General features: G+C 53.1%; 1 protein-coding gene across 6 annotated transcripts; it reads right to left on the bottom strand.

The window, feature by feature from the left end:
• Positions 1-5,502: 5,502 nt before the first annotated feature.
• On the bottom strand, positions 5,503-17,976 carry LRFN1 (leucine rich repeat and fibronectin type III domain containing 1). 6 transcript variants are annotated; one of them, XM_074314349.2, is made up of 5 exons: positions 17,757-17,976; positions 15,216-15,248; positions 12,896-12,982; positions 11,048-12,490; positions 5,503-7,296 (listed from the first exon to the last, which is right to left on the bottom strand). In XM_074314349.2, the coding sequence occupies exons 4-5, from the start codon at positions 12,451-12,453 to the stop codon at positions 6,390-6,392; spliced, it is 2,313 nt and encodes a 770-aa protein (XP_074170450.2). In that variant the 5' UTR covers positions 12,454-12,490; positions 12,896-12,982; positions 15,216-15,248; positions 17,757-17,976; the 3' UTR covers positions 5,503-6,389. The 6 variants fall into 6 exon arrangements, with proteins under 6 accessions (XP_074170450.2, XP_074170445.2, XP_074170451.2 ...); XM_074314344.2 differs by having other exon boundaries at positions 12,896-12,950; XM_074314350.2 differs by lacking the exon at positions 17,757-17,976 and adding an exon at positions 17,450-17,710.
• Between the last annotated feature and the right edge of the window lie 153 nt (positions 17,977-18,129).

Genomic DNA, 18,129 nt, shown 5'->3' with positions numbered 1-18,129 from the left:
GACTCTTACTCTGGTTACCTCATGGTCTCAAGACGGCAGCCACAGCTCCAGCTGTCACACATGAACAACATCCTCCAAGTCATAACAAACCACCCCAAACCTAATGGAATAAAACAACAACCATCTTATTATGCTCACAGATTCTATGGGTCACGAATTTGGACAATGCTTTGTGTGGATAGCTTGCCTTTGCTCCACAATGTTTAGGGTCTTGATTCTTCCGCAGTTCTTAAAAGCAAGGAAAACCTTTCAGAGACACTCCCTATTGGATGTGCATGCTTGTCTCATTGGCTAGAATTTAGTCACATGCCCAAGCCTAACCCAATCACTGGCAAAGAAGAGGTAATTACAGAGATAGTGTTAGACTAACCAAGATCTACCTCTAAGGCTAGGGAAAATATACCCCAGGGAGAGTGAATACCTGAATAAATTTAGAGCTCTACCATCAGGAAAAAGGTGGGAGATGGACCTAGGGAGCAGCCTAAAAATGGAGGTTCCAAGTTTGTGAATCTCTTGCAGGACTGATATCCAGTGGGTCCCCAATGATAGCACTATTTCTGTTGTTAAAATATTGAAATACTTTCATACCAGTTGGCAAATAGCTATTTTCCCAAGGTCCCCCTAAACAAACTTGTTCCCCCTACACTGTCCCAGCCCTCCCCCTGAAGCCCCTAGACCTCGCCACAGTTCAAAAATGAAAAAGTTAGTACCTGATATAGAGGGGGCAAGGTGGGGATTCTAGGATCTGCTCCAACGTGCGGCCAGCGTGCATTCTGATTCTAGCAACAATGCTAGTTGTTAAATAGCTTGCTGGCATCCCCATGTGTATTGTGGTTTTTTAAAAGTGGCCACCAATTTTTGACATGCCTCCCTTCAAGAGGTGGAGGCAATGTTCCCCTCTCATTGAACCTGGACGTGTGACTTCTTTAATCAATAGAGTGCCGTGGAACTCAAGCCCTGTGACTTTCAACACCACGTTCATCTAACTCCCTCAGAACACGCATTCTCAGACTCTCCCTCTTGCAACCCAATCGCTGCAAGAAACTCAAACCATATGGAGAGGCCACATGTACATACTTCGGTTGACAATCCCAGCTGAACTCAGTTTTTTAGTCATCCCAGCTCAGTAACCAGACACGTGAGTGAAGAAGTGTCCAGATGATCCCAGCTCCCAGCTGGGGCAGAGATAAGCCATCCCCACTGCGTCATGATCAAGCTCCTGACCCACAGAATCTGGGAACATAATATTAAGTTGGTGCAAAAATAATGGCGGTTTTGCCAATTTTTTTTACTGTTTTAAACCACAATTACTTTTGCACCAACCTAATAAAATAATTTTTGTTTTATGCCACTAAGTTTTTTTTTTATGAGCAATCGATAATTGGAAAAGTGTGGCAGCCACCAGCACATCACAATCCATTGTGAGGCATGTCACAAGAAATTTATTACCAAGAGTAACCCATTGAAGTTTCTGAATGGTTGAGTTTTTGTCAAATTACAAGAGTTTCAGAATCATCCCCACAATTCTATAACTCTCACTCCTTTACATTCTCGTGTTTTATCAATTAGGAGACAAAGGCTGGAGTACAGCCATACACTAGAAATTACACACAATCTCACAGTATTCATTATACAATTTGCAAGAGACGGAACAGATTAGACAAGGGCAGCAAGGTACCCAGCCCGGGGCATGAATTTCTTCTCCCCTTGCCCAACACCTGCTCCCACAGACTCCCTTGTGGTTTGGAGTGGCCATATAACTAAAGGGCTTCTTAAATGAGTAAACTTATGTGAAGAATTTAAAACAGTTCTTGAAACAGCTTAAGCCCCATATATGTGTTTGTCACAATTACTCTTATTATTTTAGAATTTTTTTCTTCCCTGATACGAAGAAAACTTCCATTTGTTCCCTTCCTTCCTGCTTAGTTCATTGGTAAGAAGATGTGAGACCTGGAGCTGTAGTGGCCATTTTGTGACCATGAGGCAACAAGCCTAGAATATGAAGGTATCCTTCTCAGGAAGGTAAAACAACAGAATAGGAAATTCATCTTTGTATGCCCAGCACAGAACCCTGAGAAGGTGGTCAATTAATATTTGATAATAAAAATTTGCATCACATAGGTCATGACTGAGTTAGGCATATGACTGCTGTAACGGAAATAAGGTTGTAAATCTCTGCTTGGAGAAGTGAAGGCCCAACAAAGAAATTCTGACTGGACATATTGTGGTTTTACCTGCCCAGCATCCATTTCTCCTGGAAAGCTCCCTTTCCCAATCCCTCATTTGGCTGGACACACAATTCAGGTTTGCTCAGTCAGAGCACTCCATCTCTAGATCACAGTGACAAACCTTCCCTGGTTCTCTGTCGTGACAGACAGCCTTTGCATAACCCTTCCCTCTGCATGGGACATGCCCCACTATTCTGCCCCCACCACGTTTTTGCCTGACTGATTTCCACTCACCTTCTATGTGTCAGCTAACATCACCTCCTCCTCCAAACACACTTCTAAGTGATCCACTGGAGTTTCTATTGCATTTATAGGCCCACAATCTTTCCCATTTGACATTTCTGGTGAGTATTTAACATAGCCCATATGAAATTGCCAATATTCCGCCATTTCTGACCTATAAAACTAGCAATTTCATATGGTAACTTTTTTTTTTTAGCCACTCCCCTCCCCCAGGTTACCCAACCTGGACACCTGGGTATTAAGGGCTAAACCAACGCCCACTTGGCCAATCAAAGCATTCCATTTCCTTGAATGCCACAACCAGTACAGGGATGTGACTCTAGTCAAGCCAATCAGAGCCCTTCCCTGGGATTTTTTTCGTTTAAGACTGGAGATTTCCCCATTTTCCCTCTGGCCTGTGGTGCTGGAAGGACTGAATCTGTGTCTGTAAATAAATGGCCATTTCTCTAGTACATGCAGTGAAGGAGATGAATCCGAGCTGAGACAAGCAAAGGAGAGAAATGAGTAGGAGAGTGTCTTTGTGGAGTTGAATCTAGGTTTGTCTCTAAGGCCATATTCCTTGTATCTTTACTCTAATTGTCTGCCTCACAGCTATGAGCCAATGAACGCCCACTTTTTATACCTATCTGGTTAAGCTGTGTTCCGTCACTTGCTACCAAGACTCTAATACGTGTCTCTGAACCTCTGGGCGGAGTCAGACAGCTTCTCTGGGTTCCCACAGCCTCTTTTTCTTCTCCCATTGCAGCCCTATTGCCATCTGTCTGTCTGAGCTCCAGGAGGGCAGAGACTGGGTCTGTCTTGGTCACTGCTGGGTCTGCAGAGCCTAGCACAGGGCCAGGCACAGAGCAGATGTTCAAACATTCCCCTTGGAAGAGACCATGTGCTTTCTCACTGGTATACCTTTTTGTTGGGTTTAAAGCTCCCAATTTTGAAAAAAACAAGCATCTCGTTGGCTTTGCTAAATACTTCTCTATTAAATGAAGGGCCTAGGGTTACAAGAGAAGGAAAGTGGTAGGTGTTCTCCAAAGGGCTAAACCAGGGACCATAAGGGCCCCAAATATGTCGATAAGTGGATGCCAGATTCTGAGATAGCAGTTCCTGGTTTTGTTTTGAAGGCAGGCACATCCCCTCCAGAACTTGGGTCTCCACAAAAATCAGACCATCTACGACCCCTGCTGAGAACCCTCCATTGAATTCCCACGGCTCTGAGGACAAAATCTTGACTCTTAACTACAGACAAGTCTCTGCAGAATCTGCTCCCTGCTTGCCTCTTCCACCTGTTCTCTTCCCACCCTCCCCCTAACTCTAGTCCAGACATACTACCTGCAACACACCAAGCACACGCCTGTCTCAGGGCCTTTGCACATACTATTTCCGTTGTTAGGCATGCCTTTCCCTGGCTCTTCCCACAATGGATTTCGTCAACTCCAACATCACCTCCCCAATCTAAAGTAGTCTTCTTAGTGTCCCATCACCCTGTTTTCATTCATTTCATGGCACTTATTTACCACCAGGCACTCATAATGTATTTACTTGCTTGTTTACTGTCTCCCCCCTCTAGAATATAAGCACTATAGAGCAGGCGTTTTTTGTTTGTGTGCTTTGTTCACTGCTCTATCTCCTACGCAGAGGTACATCGTGCATGCTCAATAAAGTTGTATTGGGTGACTCAGAGACAGTATAGTTATATGGTTAGGTGTGCAGGATTTGGAGGCAGTAAACTTTCCAATGATGGCTCTGCCGTTTATTGGCTTTATGACCTTGAGCAAGCTTCTTAACGTCTCTGAACTGTTTCCTCATCTAGGAAAGTGGGTGTACACACTATACATCTGTTGCAGAGTATAAATGCAATCATGCTTAATATCCAAATAACTCCATTTTGTGAGCATTACATGCCCAGAGCTGGGTTACATGCTCTCTATTCTTGCATCAGGGAGGGTTTGTGAACAGTGCCTGACGTGTGGGAAGCCCTCAGTACCCAGGCGTCGTGATAACTGAGATAGGTGTGACTGGGTCACTGGATGAGAGCCTCCTGGCCTGTGATTCTCTGATATCTGTCCTTGCTGCCTCCCACCCTGTCTGCCCAGATCCATTCTCCTCCCTCCTGCTCTGTTTCTATTTCTGTCTTTCCTTCTCCCCAGGCCTCAGGGAGCCTCTGGCTGGCATTAAACCTTCTTCCTTCCTCCCCAGGATCAGGAAGGAGTTTTCACTGCAGGGCCCCCAACAAGGGCTGAGGTGCCTCCCAAACCAATTTCCCTTCCCCAGCCACAAATCGCAGCCTCACCTGAGAAACTCCCTTCCCCACACTATCCTGTGTCCCCAGCAGACCCCCCTTCTCCACCTAAGATCCCTTAGATTCCAGAGTAACCAATGAGCTCTTTCCAGCCTCCCCTCCACCACCAGGCTGGCTTTGGATACCCATGTTCAGCTAAGGTCACTGGGGCCATTACCCAGCCTCCAGACACCAGAGGCAACATAGAGTAGTGATAAGGAAGATAGACACTGAGGTCAAACTGCCAGCTCCCACTTTTCTTTGTTGGGGGTCCTTGGGCAAGTTGTCCAACCTCAAAGAGATGAGCTTTGCTTTGTACAATGTCCATGTGTAGAATGAATATTCACTAATTGCTCAGCGGTAGAGGTCTATAGTTCAGTAGACTCAAATCAGGCTGCCTGCCTTTTTAAATCCCAATTTTGCCACCTTCTGGTTATGTGACCTTGGGCAAGTTGCTTAACGTTCCTGGGCATCAATTTCCTCATGTGTAAAATGGGACAACAGTACTGTGTTCTAGAGTTGTTGTGAGGATTGGATGACTTAAGTGCTTGGCACATAGTAAGCACTCACTTAAATGTTCGCTATTATCATTTTATTATTATTATTTCCCACCTCTAAGTCTCCCAGAGGATATGAAATTGTTTGCAAGCCTCCCTGGTCTGCTGACCATCCTTCCTTCAGTCTCACTTAGTCTTTGTGCTGTAATTTAGGTCACCTCTGTCCCTCCCACCCTCCAAGACACAAGGACACACACAGAGGTCAGCAGAGCGGCCTCAGACACAGAAAAAAGTTTAATTCTGCTGCGGCGGAGGGTCCTGGCTCCTGTAGGGAGGAGGACTTGGTTTTGGATTTTGTTCATGTGGGGATTTACTTGGGGAAACAGGAAGGAATAGGGGAAAGTCTGGTCCTTCCAGTGGGACCTGCCCCGGAGAATGTGTAGTGGGGAGAGGTAATCCGGAGAGAAAGGGAGACTGGACAAAATATGGGAGGTCAGGGGGAGAAGAGACGACGGGACAAAGGAGAGACAGGGAAAAACAAAGACCTAAGACACGACGGGACGAAGGAGAGACAAATAGGGAAAGACAAAGACATAAGACAGAAGACAGAGCGGGACAGAGACAAACGAGGGGAACAGAGAAGGGTGGGACCCCAAGCCAGACCTGATGGAACCAGGGAGGTGAATGGGGTGGAGGGGGTGGGGCTTTGAAAGCCGCCGCGGGACAGAATAGGATCTAGTCCAGCCAGATACAAGAAATGGGCCCCTCGCCCCTGCCCCGGGTCCGGGGCTGGAGGAGAGGGCTCGTGTCTCAGTGCTGCAGTGTCGGGGGGGCCCTGCCCCTCCCCGCGCTTCGCTGTGTAAGGCACCGGCTCCAGCGAGGTCCGCGAGCGCGCGGGGGGAGGAGCAGAAGGGCTAGGAGTCCATTGGGGAGGAGAGCTTGGCGGCCCGCCCCTCACCCCCCAGGGCGCCGGGGCGTGGCCTCAAGCCTCAACCTGAGGGTGCCCCACCCCCTCCAGTAAGGAGGAGGGCGCGTCTCCCCTCCAGTCGATGTCTCGATGCTGTGCTTTCTCCCCGGAGTCCTGCCCCAGCGTCCGGGCAGCTGGGCGTTTGTCCGTGGCACCCAGGCATCCCGGCGCCCGCCCGCCGCTCACACGGTACTCTCCAGCATCCACTCGGTACTGGTAAAGGCCAGGCGCGCCCTGGCGGAGCCCAGCCCCAGGTCTCCGTCCTCCCCGGCCGCGCCCCCTCCGGCCCCGTCCAGGTGCGGCGTGGACCGGTGGCGCTTTGTCCGCCGGGCGCGGCGCGGGTAACTGTGGCTCTGGAACAGCGCCCCGTAGTCCCCATCGAACGAATAGCGCTGCTGAGGCCTCGGCCGGGCCGGGGCCCCCCCAGGAACCAGAGCTAGAGTTGGGGGCGCCGAAGCTGGCGGCCCCAGGGCCCCAGAACGGCTCCTTCGAGGGCCCGCCGCTGCCCGGGACTCCTCTCCAGAGGTTTCCTCAGACGGCAACAGGCACAGCGAAGTGGCCGAGCCGCCCAGGGAGCGTCCAAGGACCGCCTCCGACTCCGCGGAAGCCTTCTCGACCGCCGTGGCCTTCGCTTCCACTGCCACCGCCGCAGCACCGGGGGACGCTACCTCCCGCAGCGCCTCATAGCGGTCTTGGGCCGGCGGGGGTGGGGCCTGCGGCGCACCTGCGCCGTTGGTCTGCGAACACACGTGGCTGACCCGCGGGGGCGACCTGGAGGTGCCTTTGACTCGGCGGCCGTCTCCGTCACCGTAGACCTTGTAGCGGATCATGAGCAGAACGATGAAGACGAGGACCGAGGCGACAATGACGCCCCCGATGGCGATGATCATGGTGCCGCCCAAAAAATGAGCCCTCAGCGGGCGGCAGGGCGCCGGATCCCCAGCCGTGGTAAACTGCACGCAGCCCACCACTCGCGTGGCTGGCAGCGCCGTGGCTCCGTCATCGTAGACGGCCAGCACGCACAGGTCGTAGGCGCGGCCCGCCGCCAGATCATTCACCAGGAAGGTCTGGCTGGTGGAGGGGATCATCCTGCAGGAGGGGGCGGGATCAGCGCGGGGTTAGCCTCTTCACTTACATGTCCTACCCGTGGTGACCAGCGGGGACCAAATCATGCATTCCTACGGGTATCTCACCCCCTACTGGGACAATGGCCGCTATTCAAGCAACAAATTTCCAGCTTTTCAGGACCACTACGACAGGTCACGCCCCTTATCTGCATGCCCCGCCCTCAGACCCACTCCGTCTCATTGCCTATTAGGACAATATCTGCCATTCATGTTCCCTCATCTACATATCCTAGCCCCTGCATGGGAGGAGTACTATAGATTTTATGCCCTGCCCTCGAGGGACACGCCCCCTAGCAGTGTCTCACTCTTAAGACAATGGCCATTTAAGGTCTCTTATCTACACCTTTTAAGGGGCTTCCCCACACCCCACACTAGGCCACTCCCCCTAGTGTTAGGTGTATGCCGCACCCTAACTCAAGTGAACACTGAGTTCGACTCATACCCCCTGTCTTAACCCTACTAGGACAATGGATGCTCTTCTATTTCCTCTTTTCTACATATCCCTGCCCTTTCTCAGAAACAATGATGTAGGCCACTCCCCTCATCTGTATGTCCCACTTTCCGGTAAATCTATCTTCTAGCTACTCCTAGCTTCTGGGATAATTTCCAAGCCCCTTAACTACACATTCCTGCCCATGAAGAAGCCATGGCTACAGGCAACTCCCCTTCTGATTGACCATTGGCTTCCAAGCCACACCCCACAGTGGCCCACTTGGATATGGTTCCCTGTGGCCCTAGGGAACTATCCCCAGTGGGCCATCCACTCTTTGCATGTCCTGAAACTACTCTATGTGCATGCTGTATCCTGTACCACCCAGGAGTCACCAAATCACACCCCCAGGTAAGTCTCATCCATAATTGGGTCAAATGAGCCAAACAAGCACGCCCCTTTCTTGCTCTAGAGAAGTGGTTAAGCTGACAAAGTCTGGGAGCCAGACTGCATTGGGCTTGAGTCTCTCCTCTGCCACTTGCCAGCTCTGTGACCTTAGGCAAGTTTCTTAACCACTCTGTGCCTCATTTCCCCCAAATGGGGATATTAAGAAGTCCTACATCATAGAGATGGTATGGAGTATGAATGAGTTAACATACCCAAAGCCTGGTACTTAATAATTTCATCATTACTACTTGCATATCACCCTTTGTTGACCAGTAACTCTTGCTGTGGCTCATACTCTACTGCCAGTTGCACCCCTCCCCATCTATAAGACCATTCCCACTAGGCCTTGCCCCTCTTCCGTAGGACACACCCCTTCCACGCTGTTGGCCAGGTTCAGCCTTGGGTAACTTGGAACAGCCACATCCACATGGATTTGCAACAGCACTCAACCTCACAAACTCTCCTCTCCTACAAAGCTCTTAATGGGTCACCGGAGACAAGGACCACCTCTTCATCTACATGAAACCAAGCAGCAGGAGCTCCACCTCCTCGGAGAGGCCCTGCCCCCATCTCCATAGGCCTCTTACCTCTCAGAAGTTTCACCTTCCCTCCAGCCAGGCCACCTTCTGGTCCTGAAGCCCACCTCAGTTTTTCCAGCTCCTGGAGTTTCCCCCACCCACAAGAACCATCCTCAAACCAAGAGACTTCAAGCAAGGGCCCCACCCCCTTGTACAGGCCCAGCCACTTCTCCAGCTCTCCCCCTACCTGCCATTTCACAGACCACTGTACCTCCCACCCAACCCCCCAACCTTGTGCTCCAGGCTGTAAGTCCTCCTCTTCCTCTCATCTCCCCTTTCAGACAGCCTTGGATTCCTCTTGCTCCTTCCCCCAAAATAACCAGTTGCTACGGAATCCCCCATTTTCAAGGACAGAGGCTGGCTCCTTAAGAAAGCTTGAGCCCATGTGTCTCTTAATTGGCTGTAAGCAACCTAAGCAAGCAGCAGAGCAGGCTTCTGGTTGGATGTCACCTCCGCCCATGGCAGCAGTGAGGAAATTAACCCATGCAGCACCATAGCACAAGCATCTCTAATGGGGGACGGAGGACTGGAATTGTGGCCCTAAGGGGAAGGGAAGCGCCCCAGGGGTCTATTGCCCAGCTAGGAACAGGGGGCTGTCAACATCTGCATACATGCAGGGTCTGGGGGCCTGAAAACTTCTTCCCACCCCACCATGTATTGGCCATGGGTTAGAGAGAGAAGGAAAGAGAAACAGAGAGGTAGAGAATCACAAACCAAGAGTTATTTACAAAAATGTATTATTCATCTCCCCTAATCCCTGACTGGCAAACAGTCGGTGCTCAATAAATGTCTAGACTAGGAGTTAAAGGAGTAAGAGCTGGAATCCTGGCTCTGCCACTTTCTGTGTAACCTTGAGCAAGTGACTTCCCTCCACTGAGCCTCAGTTTCCCTGTCTATAAAATGGGATGGGGTATCATTGCTGCTTCACAGCAGAGTTGGGAAGATCGAATGAGGTAGCATCCTTGGTAGTACCTTATAAAGATTTTTGTTTTGTTTATTAGTTTGCCCTAATGTTTGTAAGACTGGGCCAATGTCTGCTCTATCTTGGTGGGCCCAGGGCCCAGCATGGAATATGGCATATGGTAGGCATCTACTCATGATTTGGGGACCAGGTTCTAAAAGAGCAGAAAATGAGGATGACAGAGACAAGGGAAAAAAGAGGCATTTACTCATTCAGCCAAGAGAGGAAAAGTGCCTACTGTGTGCCAGAACTGTGGCCAAGAGAACACTGGGAAAGGTGGAGATGGAGGACAATAAGCAGGCTTCTTGGTGCAGGTCTGAGCACCCCAAGAGCTGGGGCTCCCAAAATTGGCTTTAGCGTCCCCGCCCCCAGCATTCCCAAATGAAGTCAAACAAAGGAATAAGCATTCAGCAGTCACTCTACAATGTGCATGAACGAGACAGGGCCAGGAAGAAAGACATGTTCACAAAGCCAACAACCACTTATCAAGTCTGTGTACCAGGTCCATGGCGGTGAGCTATACTTAAAAGCTCCCAAGATGGAGGACACTGCAAGGCCAAGACAATAATTCAGCATGTACTTGCTGCCTCCTTCCTCTGGGCTGTGAGCTCCCTGAGGGCAGGGCCTTGTCTCTTGGTCTCCTTGTGTCCCCAGCGCCCAGCTCAGGGCCTACCACAGAGAAGGGCTCAGTGCCTAATGAGGGCAGCAGGTAGAGAAGGGACAGACAGACAGAGACAGAGGCGAGAGCAAGAGAACAAGAGAGGTGATGAGAGAAAGTGACTCTTTAATGCTGTCTGTACCACATAGGTGTGTCCCCATCAGGGCAATAGCTTCTAACCCAGTGGACGGTGGGAATAACACATATTTTTCTGATACTTTCTGTTTTGTGTGCTATAGTGTACCCAATGTGTTGATACAGTAGCACAGTATATAATTTATAAATATAAATGTAACTGTAAATATATGTGTATGTATATTTCATGTTCCAAATAACTGACAAACGGCACAATCAGACACCTTTGGTGAGCAGGGCTGTGGACTATGAGGCCTATGGGAGTGAGGATCACGTTGGGCACATTCACTGTTATAACTCCCTTGTCCAGCCCTGCTCTGGCTCATATGGGTGCTCAACGAAGATTTGCAAAACGCATGAAAAACAGAGACAGTGAGACAGAAATAGAGAAGATAAGGCAACTCTGCATGGCCGTCTAGAACCCCAGCCAAGCAAACAGGCCAAGGGGCAGATGGAAGGGCGGGCCCCTGGGGTGGGAGGAGGTCCTGGGACAGCAGCACCTACCTGTACACGAGGGAGTCATCGGCAGAGCTGTTGTACTGCACCTGGTACATTCGGATGCCGGGCACCGGCCTCTGCGCGGGCCAGCGGATGAGCACAGAGTTGGAGGTGAGCTCAGCCGCTACCAGGCGGCGCTCAGCAGTGGATTCATTGGCACCAGGTCGGCCGGGCGTGGCGATATCAGAGGAGCCAGGCTCAGTGAGAGGCGGCGGGGCGGCAGGCGGAGGCGCCATCAGAGGCAAAGGCACCACGCACACCTCCACGGGTGCCGTGGCTTCCCCGGCGGCATTGGAGGCAATGCAAGTGAAGGTGCCACTGTCCCGCAAGGTGGTGATGGTTACATCCAGTGTTCCATCCCCCCGGACCCGAGTTCGGCTCGAGTTCCCCAGCAACCGCCCGTCGGGTGCCACCCAATGCACCACGGGCTCAGGGTCACCCACGGCGCGGCACCGCAGGCTGACCGCCTGGCCCTCCACCACCAGGGCCCTGCCCCCTGCCTGCCGTGTGATCAGTGGGGGTTCACACAGAAACTCCTCCTCGGGGATGGACCAGAAGTAGCGGTCAGTGAGGTGCTCGGGGGTGGCGCACGTCTCCAGGTCATCCTCTCTGGTCAGCCGCCGCAGCCAGAGCAGCTCACAGTTGCAGTGAAGGGGGTTCCCCCCGAAGCTGACTGTGAGCGGCGTGGGTGGCTTTGGCCCAGGGCCTTGGGACCTCAGGAAAAGCCCATCAGGGGGCAGTTTGTGGAGGCGGTTGGAGGTCATGTCCAGGCGAACCAGTTTGTGAAGCTGCACGAAAGTACCTTCGGCGATGTGGTCGATGAGATTGTGGTCCAGTGTGAGGGTGTTCAGGTTCACCATCTGGCCTACGGCCTCCCAGGGCAGGGCCTCGAGGTTGTTATAGGACAGATCCAGGTCCTCCACGGTGGACAGGAAGGCGTCGAAGGCCGCCGACTCCACGCGACGGATCTGATTGTTGCCGAGGATCAGGTGGCGGAGGTTGCCCAGGCCGCGGAGCTGGTCGCCACGCACCTCGGCCAGGCGGTTGCTGTCCAGGTGCAGGGCGCGCAGGGCGCGGAGGTCGGCGAAGGCGCCGGCTGCCACCTGGCCGATGGTGTTCCGGGAGAGGGTGAGGTGTACCAGGCTACTCATGTTGGCGAAGTCCCGGCGGCGGACGGCCGCGATGAAGTTGTCGGTGAGCCGCAGCTCCACCACGCGCCGGTCGATGGCTGGCGGCACAAACAGCAAGCCGGTCTTGGCGCAGAGCATGGTCAACGTGGGCGCCACGTTCTGGCAGATGCAGCGGCCTGGGCACGGCTGGCCGCGAGATGCCCCGGCCCAGAGTAGCAGCAGAAAAGACAGGGCAGCAGGCGGTGGCGAGAGAAGCGCCGAGGAGAAGGGCCCCGGAGCCATGGTGCAGCGGGAAGGCGGGAGGCGTGGGCAGCGAGACCTGCAGGAGAAGGAGCGGGGTTACCCAGGTATAGAGCTGGATTGCCAGCCTGCCCACCGTGGGATGTCCTGATAAGAGTCTGACCCAGATCCCTCCCTTCCTGACAACCAGGTCCTATAGGACAGTGACAGGCCTGACCATCAGCTGGCATGCACTTGTGGTTAATGAATAACAGTATATTCAGGCTGGTTGGCAAATTACCACTGCCCCCCACCCCCACCTCTGCCCCTCCTCTAGGAGCTCCCAGACCTCTCTCATGATTTCTCACCAGAGGGGTGACAACTGGTCCAGCCTGGGCCTTCCAGCACCCACTAAACATTTTTAAAAATCACTGTTCACTAGGGTTTAAGGTCATGGATTTCAAAGCCATGCTTCTTGGGTTCAAATTCCAGTTCTGACACTTACTAGCTGTGTGACCTCGGGCAAGTGTCTGAACCTCTTTGAATCTCGGTTTCTTCATCTGTAAAATGGAGATAAAAACAGGCCTTACCTCTGTGAGGATTAAATGGATTAATGAGCTTGGTATACTACTTAGAACAGAGCCTAGCACATAAAATATGTTCAAAACGTTTTGGTAATCACTGTCATCATCATCATCATCATCATCGAGTGCCCATTATGTGCCAGGCATAGAAGTGTGCACTGTTATTAAGAGCAAGTGCTTTGAGATCAAACAGACGCAGGTTCAAGTCCTGGCTCCCCCACTTGCTAGTTCTGAGGCCCCAAACCAATGATTTCCCCTCACTAGGCCATCATTTCCCGTTTTATAAAATGGGATGATAATTGTACCATCTTCACTGGGTTGTTGCAAGGGTTCAGTGAGCTCATTCATGGGGGCCCCCGAGCACAGGTTCTGGCACACAGTAAATATGCAATAAATGGTAAGGATAACACCCTCACCCACTCTGTCAGAGGCAAAGGGAGTCTGCAGGTGGGAGGAGCTGAGAAAATCACATCAGTCTCCCTGCTCAGCCTTGGGAAGTCCTTCTCTGAGCCTGGTTTCATCTTGGGCTCTTCTGAGCTCCTAAGCAGGGGGCAGACTTCCATGCTCACATCCATGGGTAAACATAAGGCCCTATACATGCCTACACATGCACACACACACTCACTCACTCACACACACTCACGCTATGCCTCTGCTCCAGGCAAAACCTTCCGGCAGGGATTCCCCCTGCGGCAGCTGCAGCCCACGACGTGTCAGCTCCCATCACAACATGGGGTGGGTGGGGGGGAGAAGAGAAAAGGATGGGAAGGGGGCGTCCCTGAAACTGTTTTCATCCCATCCCGCACCCCTGTTGGCCCACCTGCCTGGCAGTTCAGGGCTGCGGCCTGATGTGGCCTTGATCCTTCAGCCTGTGGGGAGAGGGGCTGAGGGCCTGGAGAGGCGCAACCAGACAGTCAGAGAGAGAGAGAGGTAAAGACACAGGGAGAGAAAAGGGGCGGAAGAGATGGACTGGCAGAAACAGAGACAGATTCAGAGAGACAGAGACTAAGAGACAAAAAGAGAAAGAATCTGAAAGAAAGGTGAAGAGACAGGGAGCAAGACTGAAGTAAAGAGAGACAGAAAAACTGAGTGGAGGAGACATACAGAAAGGAGAGATTGAGACATAACGGTGGAGAGAGGAAGAAAGAGAGAGAGAAAGGAGAAAATAAGAGTGTTAGAAAGACAAAGACAGGAAGAAAGACAGAGGCTGCGGGGCAGTGACTGGGCTGAAGAGAAAAAGAGGCAGGCTTAGGGCATCCCACCATCTCTGAGGTCCCCAACTACTTTGTATTGCACTCCCTCTGGGACGCTATTGGACAGAAAACCCTGGCCTAGAAGGCAGAACGCCTGAGTTAGGAGGCTCAGCTCTGTACCTGCCAGACTGTGGGGTCTATAAGGCTAAGAACCGCAATCTATGAAATGGAAGTACAGCGCTTCGCCTCCCACAGCTGGGTGGGACTCAAGTTGAAGGAATAATAATAGGAATGAAAACAGTTAACATTTATTGAGAGGCAGTGCAGCACTGCGGGACAGAATCTGGACCTGACTGCCCGGGTTCACCCTAATTGCCCGCTGCCTGACTCTAGTCAAGTAACTTCCTGTCTTTGTGCCTCAGTGTGCTCCTCTGTAAAATGGGGATAATGAGAGCACCTACCTCATAGGGCTGTTATAAGGATTAAATGAGGTAATGAATTGTAACATGATTAGAATAGTTCCTGACAGAGTAAACACTACATAAATGTCAGCTGCGATTATTATTATTATTATCATTATTATCATCATCACTATTTTTTTCTCTGGTTGTCTCTCAGCCACTACACTAGCAGGCTGAACTATTAGATCTTCCCACATACATGCACATACACACACAAAACGGTAAACCACATCCATGCCACTCTCCAAATGCAAGAGTCATTTCAGGTTATGAAATTCTCTTGGACCCTTTACTGATATCCTGAGGAAACTCCCCTTTCCCAACTACCTACCCATCCTGAGAGAGGATGCCTCCAGGCCTGACACTCCCACCTGCCTCACCATGTCCTGGCTCTACTATGAGCCCTTACCCAAACATGGTGCTCATGACTTTGTCACCACACCCAGCATGTAGGACACCTGGCCCCTCAGGACACTGCCATACCCTACACTGAAATCCATACAAGGCAGGGCTCCAGGCCTCCAGTGGGCTCAGAGCAAGCCCGACCACTCCATGTCTCTATCCCCAGCCGGAGGTTTCCCACTCACCTCTCTTCAGGGAGTCAGGGCCTGGGCCAGTACCTGCAAAGAAACAAAACGACAGTTAGCATCCTCTGGCTCCTCTCTGGAGACCTACCTCGGAGACCATCTCAGCCAAGGAAGTCCCTGGTGTGTTCCCTCTTTTAAGCCCTCCTGCTGGAGGCTCTGCATAATCTCAGATGGACCCAAGAAGTCATCTCTGGAAACTGAGGAGTCTGGCCCTCAGGACTGTTCACCCTCCAAAAGCCACAAGTCCAGGACGTTAGCCCTTCGTCCTCTAGGGTCTCAAGGGGCTAGTCACTCTAGCCCCCTCCTCCCTCAAGACCCTAGAGTCGGGACCCTCCTCCCCCCTCCCTCAGACTCAAGAGTCCAGGTCTCAATCCCCTCCTTTCTCAAGACCCAAGAATTGGACCCCACCCCAGCTTTCTTCTCCTTCAGATCCAGGATTCTAGGCTCCCAGGCTCCTCTTTCCAGAGTTCACATCCCAGTCCCCCAACTTCAAAGATCTGAGGGCTGGGGAAGGACCAGAGGTTCCCATGCTTGCCATCACACCACTATCACACCAACATGTGTGGACATGCCAAAACACACGTGGACTCACAATCCAAGTCTCTACATCTGGATTTCCATGGACACACCAGCATGAGCTCTGTACCCCCCACCCTCCACCGACCCTAGGCCTGGGATGTGGACACACTTGTGTCCATGGACCCCACACTGGTCCTCGGCATACTATAGGTCACGCCAAATGGGCCCCAATCTCACTGGGCCCAGAAGCAAGGTCAGCCTTGTTCTGGGGACACAGGCACATCTGTGCATACAACCCTGCATATATGTGTTTGAACACATATAACACCACTCCCAAGAGACCAACACTGATGCAAAAATGGACTCACAACATAGACACATACCCTCAAGGTTGACACACTGGCATACATCCACACGTGTACAACACTGACTTCCTTGCACATTCACACACATAGATGCACACACACATGTGCCCCCTTGCAGACAACCAGGTATATGCACCTATAACAGAGATACCCTTGCACACACCAACACACAGGGACACACACATATAACACACTCTCACAATCAAAGATACACAGGTGCATACTCTTAAATGCCCAAACACACTCAGACACCTTCACATACCCTCATGATGCACAATCACAAAGCTGATACATTCTGACACCAACAGATGCACAAATGCACACACTAGCTGATACACACTTCACACACATACACAGAACCACAAGCATATACAGATATTTTACAAGGCTGATACACTCAAACACACAGGTACAAAAAAATCCACCTTTGCACAGACGCTCTGAGATGTTCACTCGTAACAGACACATGCTCACACAACAGCCCTCTAAGGGATTTGCACACCTACAAATGCACACAAAATATTGAACCACAGACATAGTCAACAGATAGGCACAGATTCACACTCACACGCAGGTATGGACATACCCTCCCAGCCCGGAGGCACCCTGGCCCCACCTACATAGCTGGCCAAAGAAATCCTAACATCCCTCCTTTTACCATAGGTCCCCTCACCAGAGCACAAGCCAGGGCGAGAGGTCAGAGTTCAGCAGGTCGAATCTCAGAGGGTTGGGGGGCTGAGTCCTAAAGCACTAGTCTAAGGCGATCCTCCCACCAGCAGCCCAAAGGTCCCCCAGCCTGACCATCTGGATGCAGGCAACTCTGGCCCCATTGCAGAGATCTGGCCGGTGGGGACATTGGGGTGGGGTGGGTGGGGAAAGGCCGGGTCTGCGTGCCTCCCCTCGGGCCCATCTGTCCAACCCTAGGCCTCTCATCCCTCCATCTGTCCACCTACCGGCTGCCCATCCCCCCCTCCCAGCCACCGGGAAGGGGAAGACATGGCCGTCTCCCCCGAGGACCGCTGAGGAGCCCCCCATCCAGTTAACATGGACCGGGGGAGCAGCAAACTCCCCTCCGCCAAACCCACAGAGGCCTGGAGCCACAAGGCGCTGAGCCCCAGCCCCCGGCCGGGAACCTGACGTGGTCACACAGACACACACCCTCGGAGCATACAACCCGCAGACACACGCGCGCGCGCACACACACACACAAATGGACACCCAAGCAGGCACACCCGGCTACACAGACCCTCAGATGGACATCCAGCCGGGACACAAACCCCCGACGCAGCTAGCCTCGCTCACTGGCTGGGGGGGGACCCACACCTGGGCACACAACCCACGCACACACACCTGCACACAGCCCCTCCGATGGGCACGCGACAGCCCCCCAGACACACAGTCGAAGGGGCAGCCACTCGGAGGGGCAGCCACTCTTGGGGACACAGGCACGGCTGGACCCAGAACCTCGGCACACACCCGGATGGCCACACAAGCAGGCGCCGCACACGCCGGCGCCGGGCACACACAGGGCCGCGCGAGCGCACGCCGGGCCCGCCGCAGCGCCGCGGACACACACTCACACGCTCGCGCGCTCACACCCGCGCTCACACCGGCACCCCCGCCCGCCTCCTCCCGGGCCGCTGCGGGCCGCGCTCACCCAGCCCCGGGGGGGCCCCGGGCCCGGCCCCGCCGCCGCCGCCTCGCTCCGCGCCATGGTGGGGGAGGGCCAGGGGAGGGGGCGCGGTGCCGCGGGGCCGCCTCCCTCCCGCCTCCCGCCCTCCCTCCGGAGCCGCTGCCGAGCTCCGCCCTCCGCGCCGCCTGCCGCCAGAGCCCGCCGCCACCACCGCCGCAAGGGGGAGGGGGCTCCAACCGGAGGGGGCGGGCTGGCAGCGCGGCGGCTGCACACCCCAGACCCCCGCCCCCGGGCCGTCGCAGACCCCCTTCCACTGCGGAGCCGCGGGCCCGCCCCCGACTTCTCCCCAGCCCCACCTCCAGCCTCGCAGGCTTCCCAAGAGACCCCCAGACCACGC

This window comes from Rhinolophus sinicus, chromosome 8 (genome assembly GCF_057876585.1).
Source record: "Rhinolophus sinicus isolate RSI-liver-muscle chromosome 8, RSI-T2T, whole genome shotgun sequence".
NCBI classification, from domain to species: domain Eukaryota; kingdom Metazoa; phylum Chordata; class Mammalia; order Chiroptera; family Rhinolophidae; genus Rhinolophus; species Rhinolophus sinicus.
The sequence above is the reverse complement of the archived record's forward strand: the minus strand, read 5'-3'. Positions and strand labels throughout refer to the sequence as shown.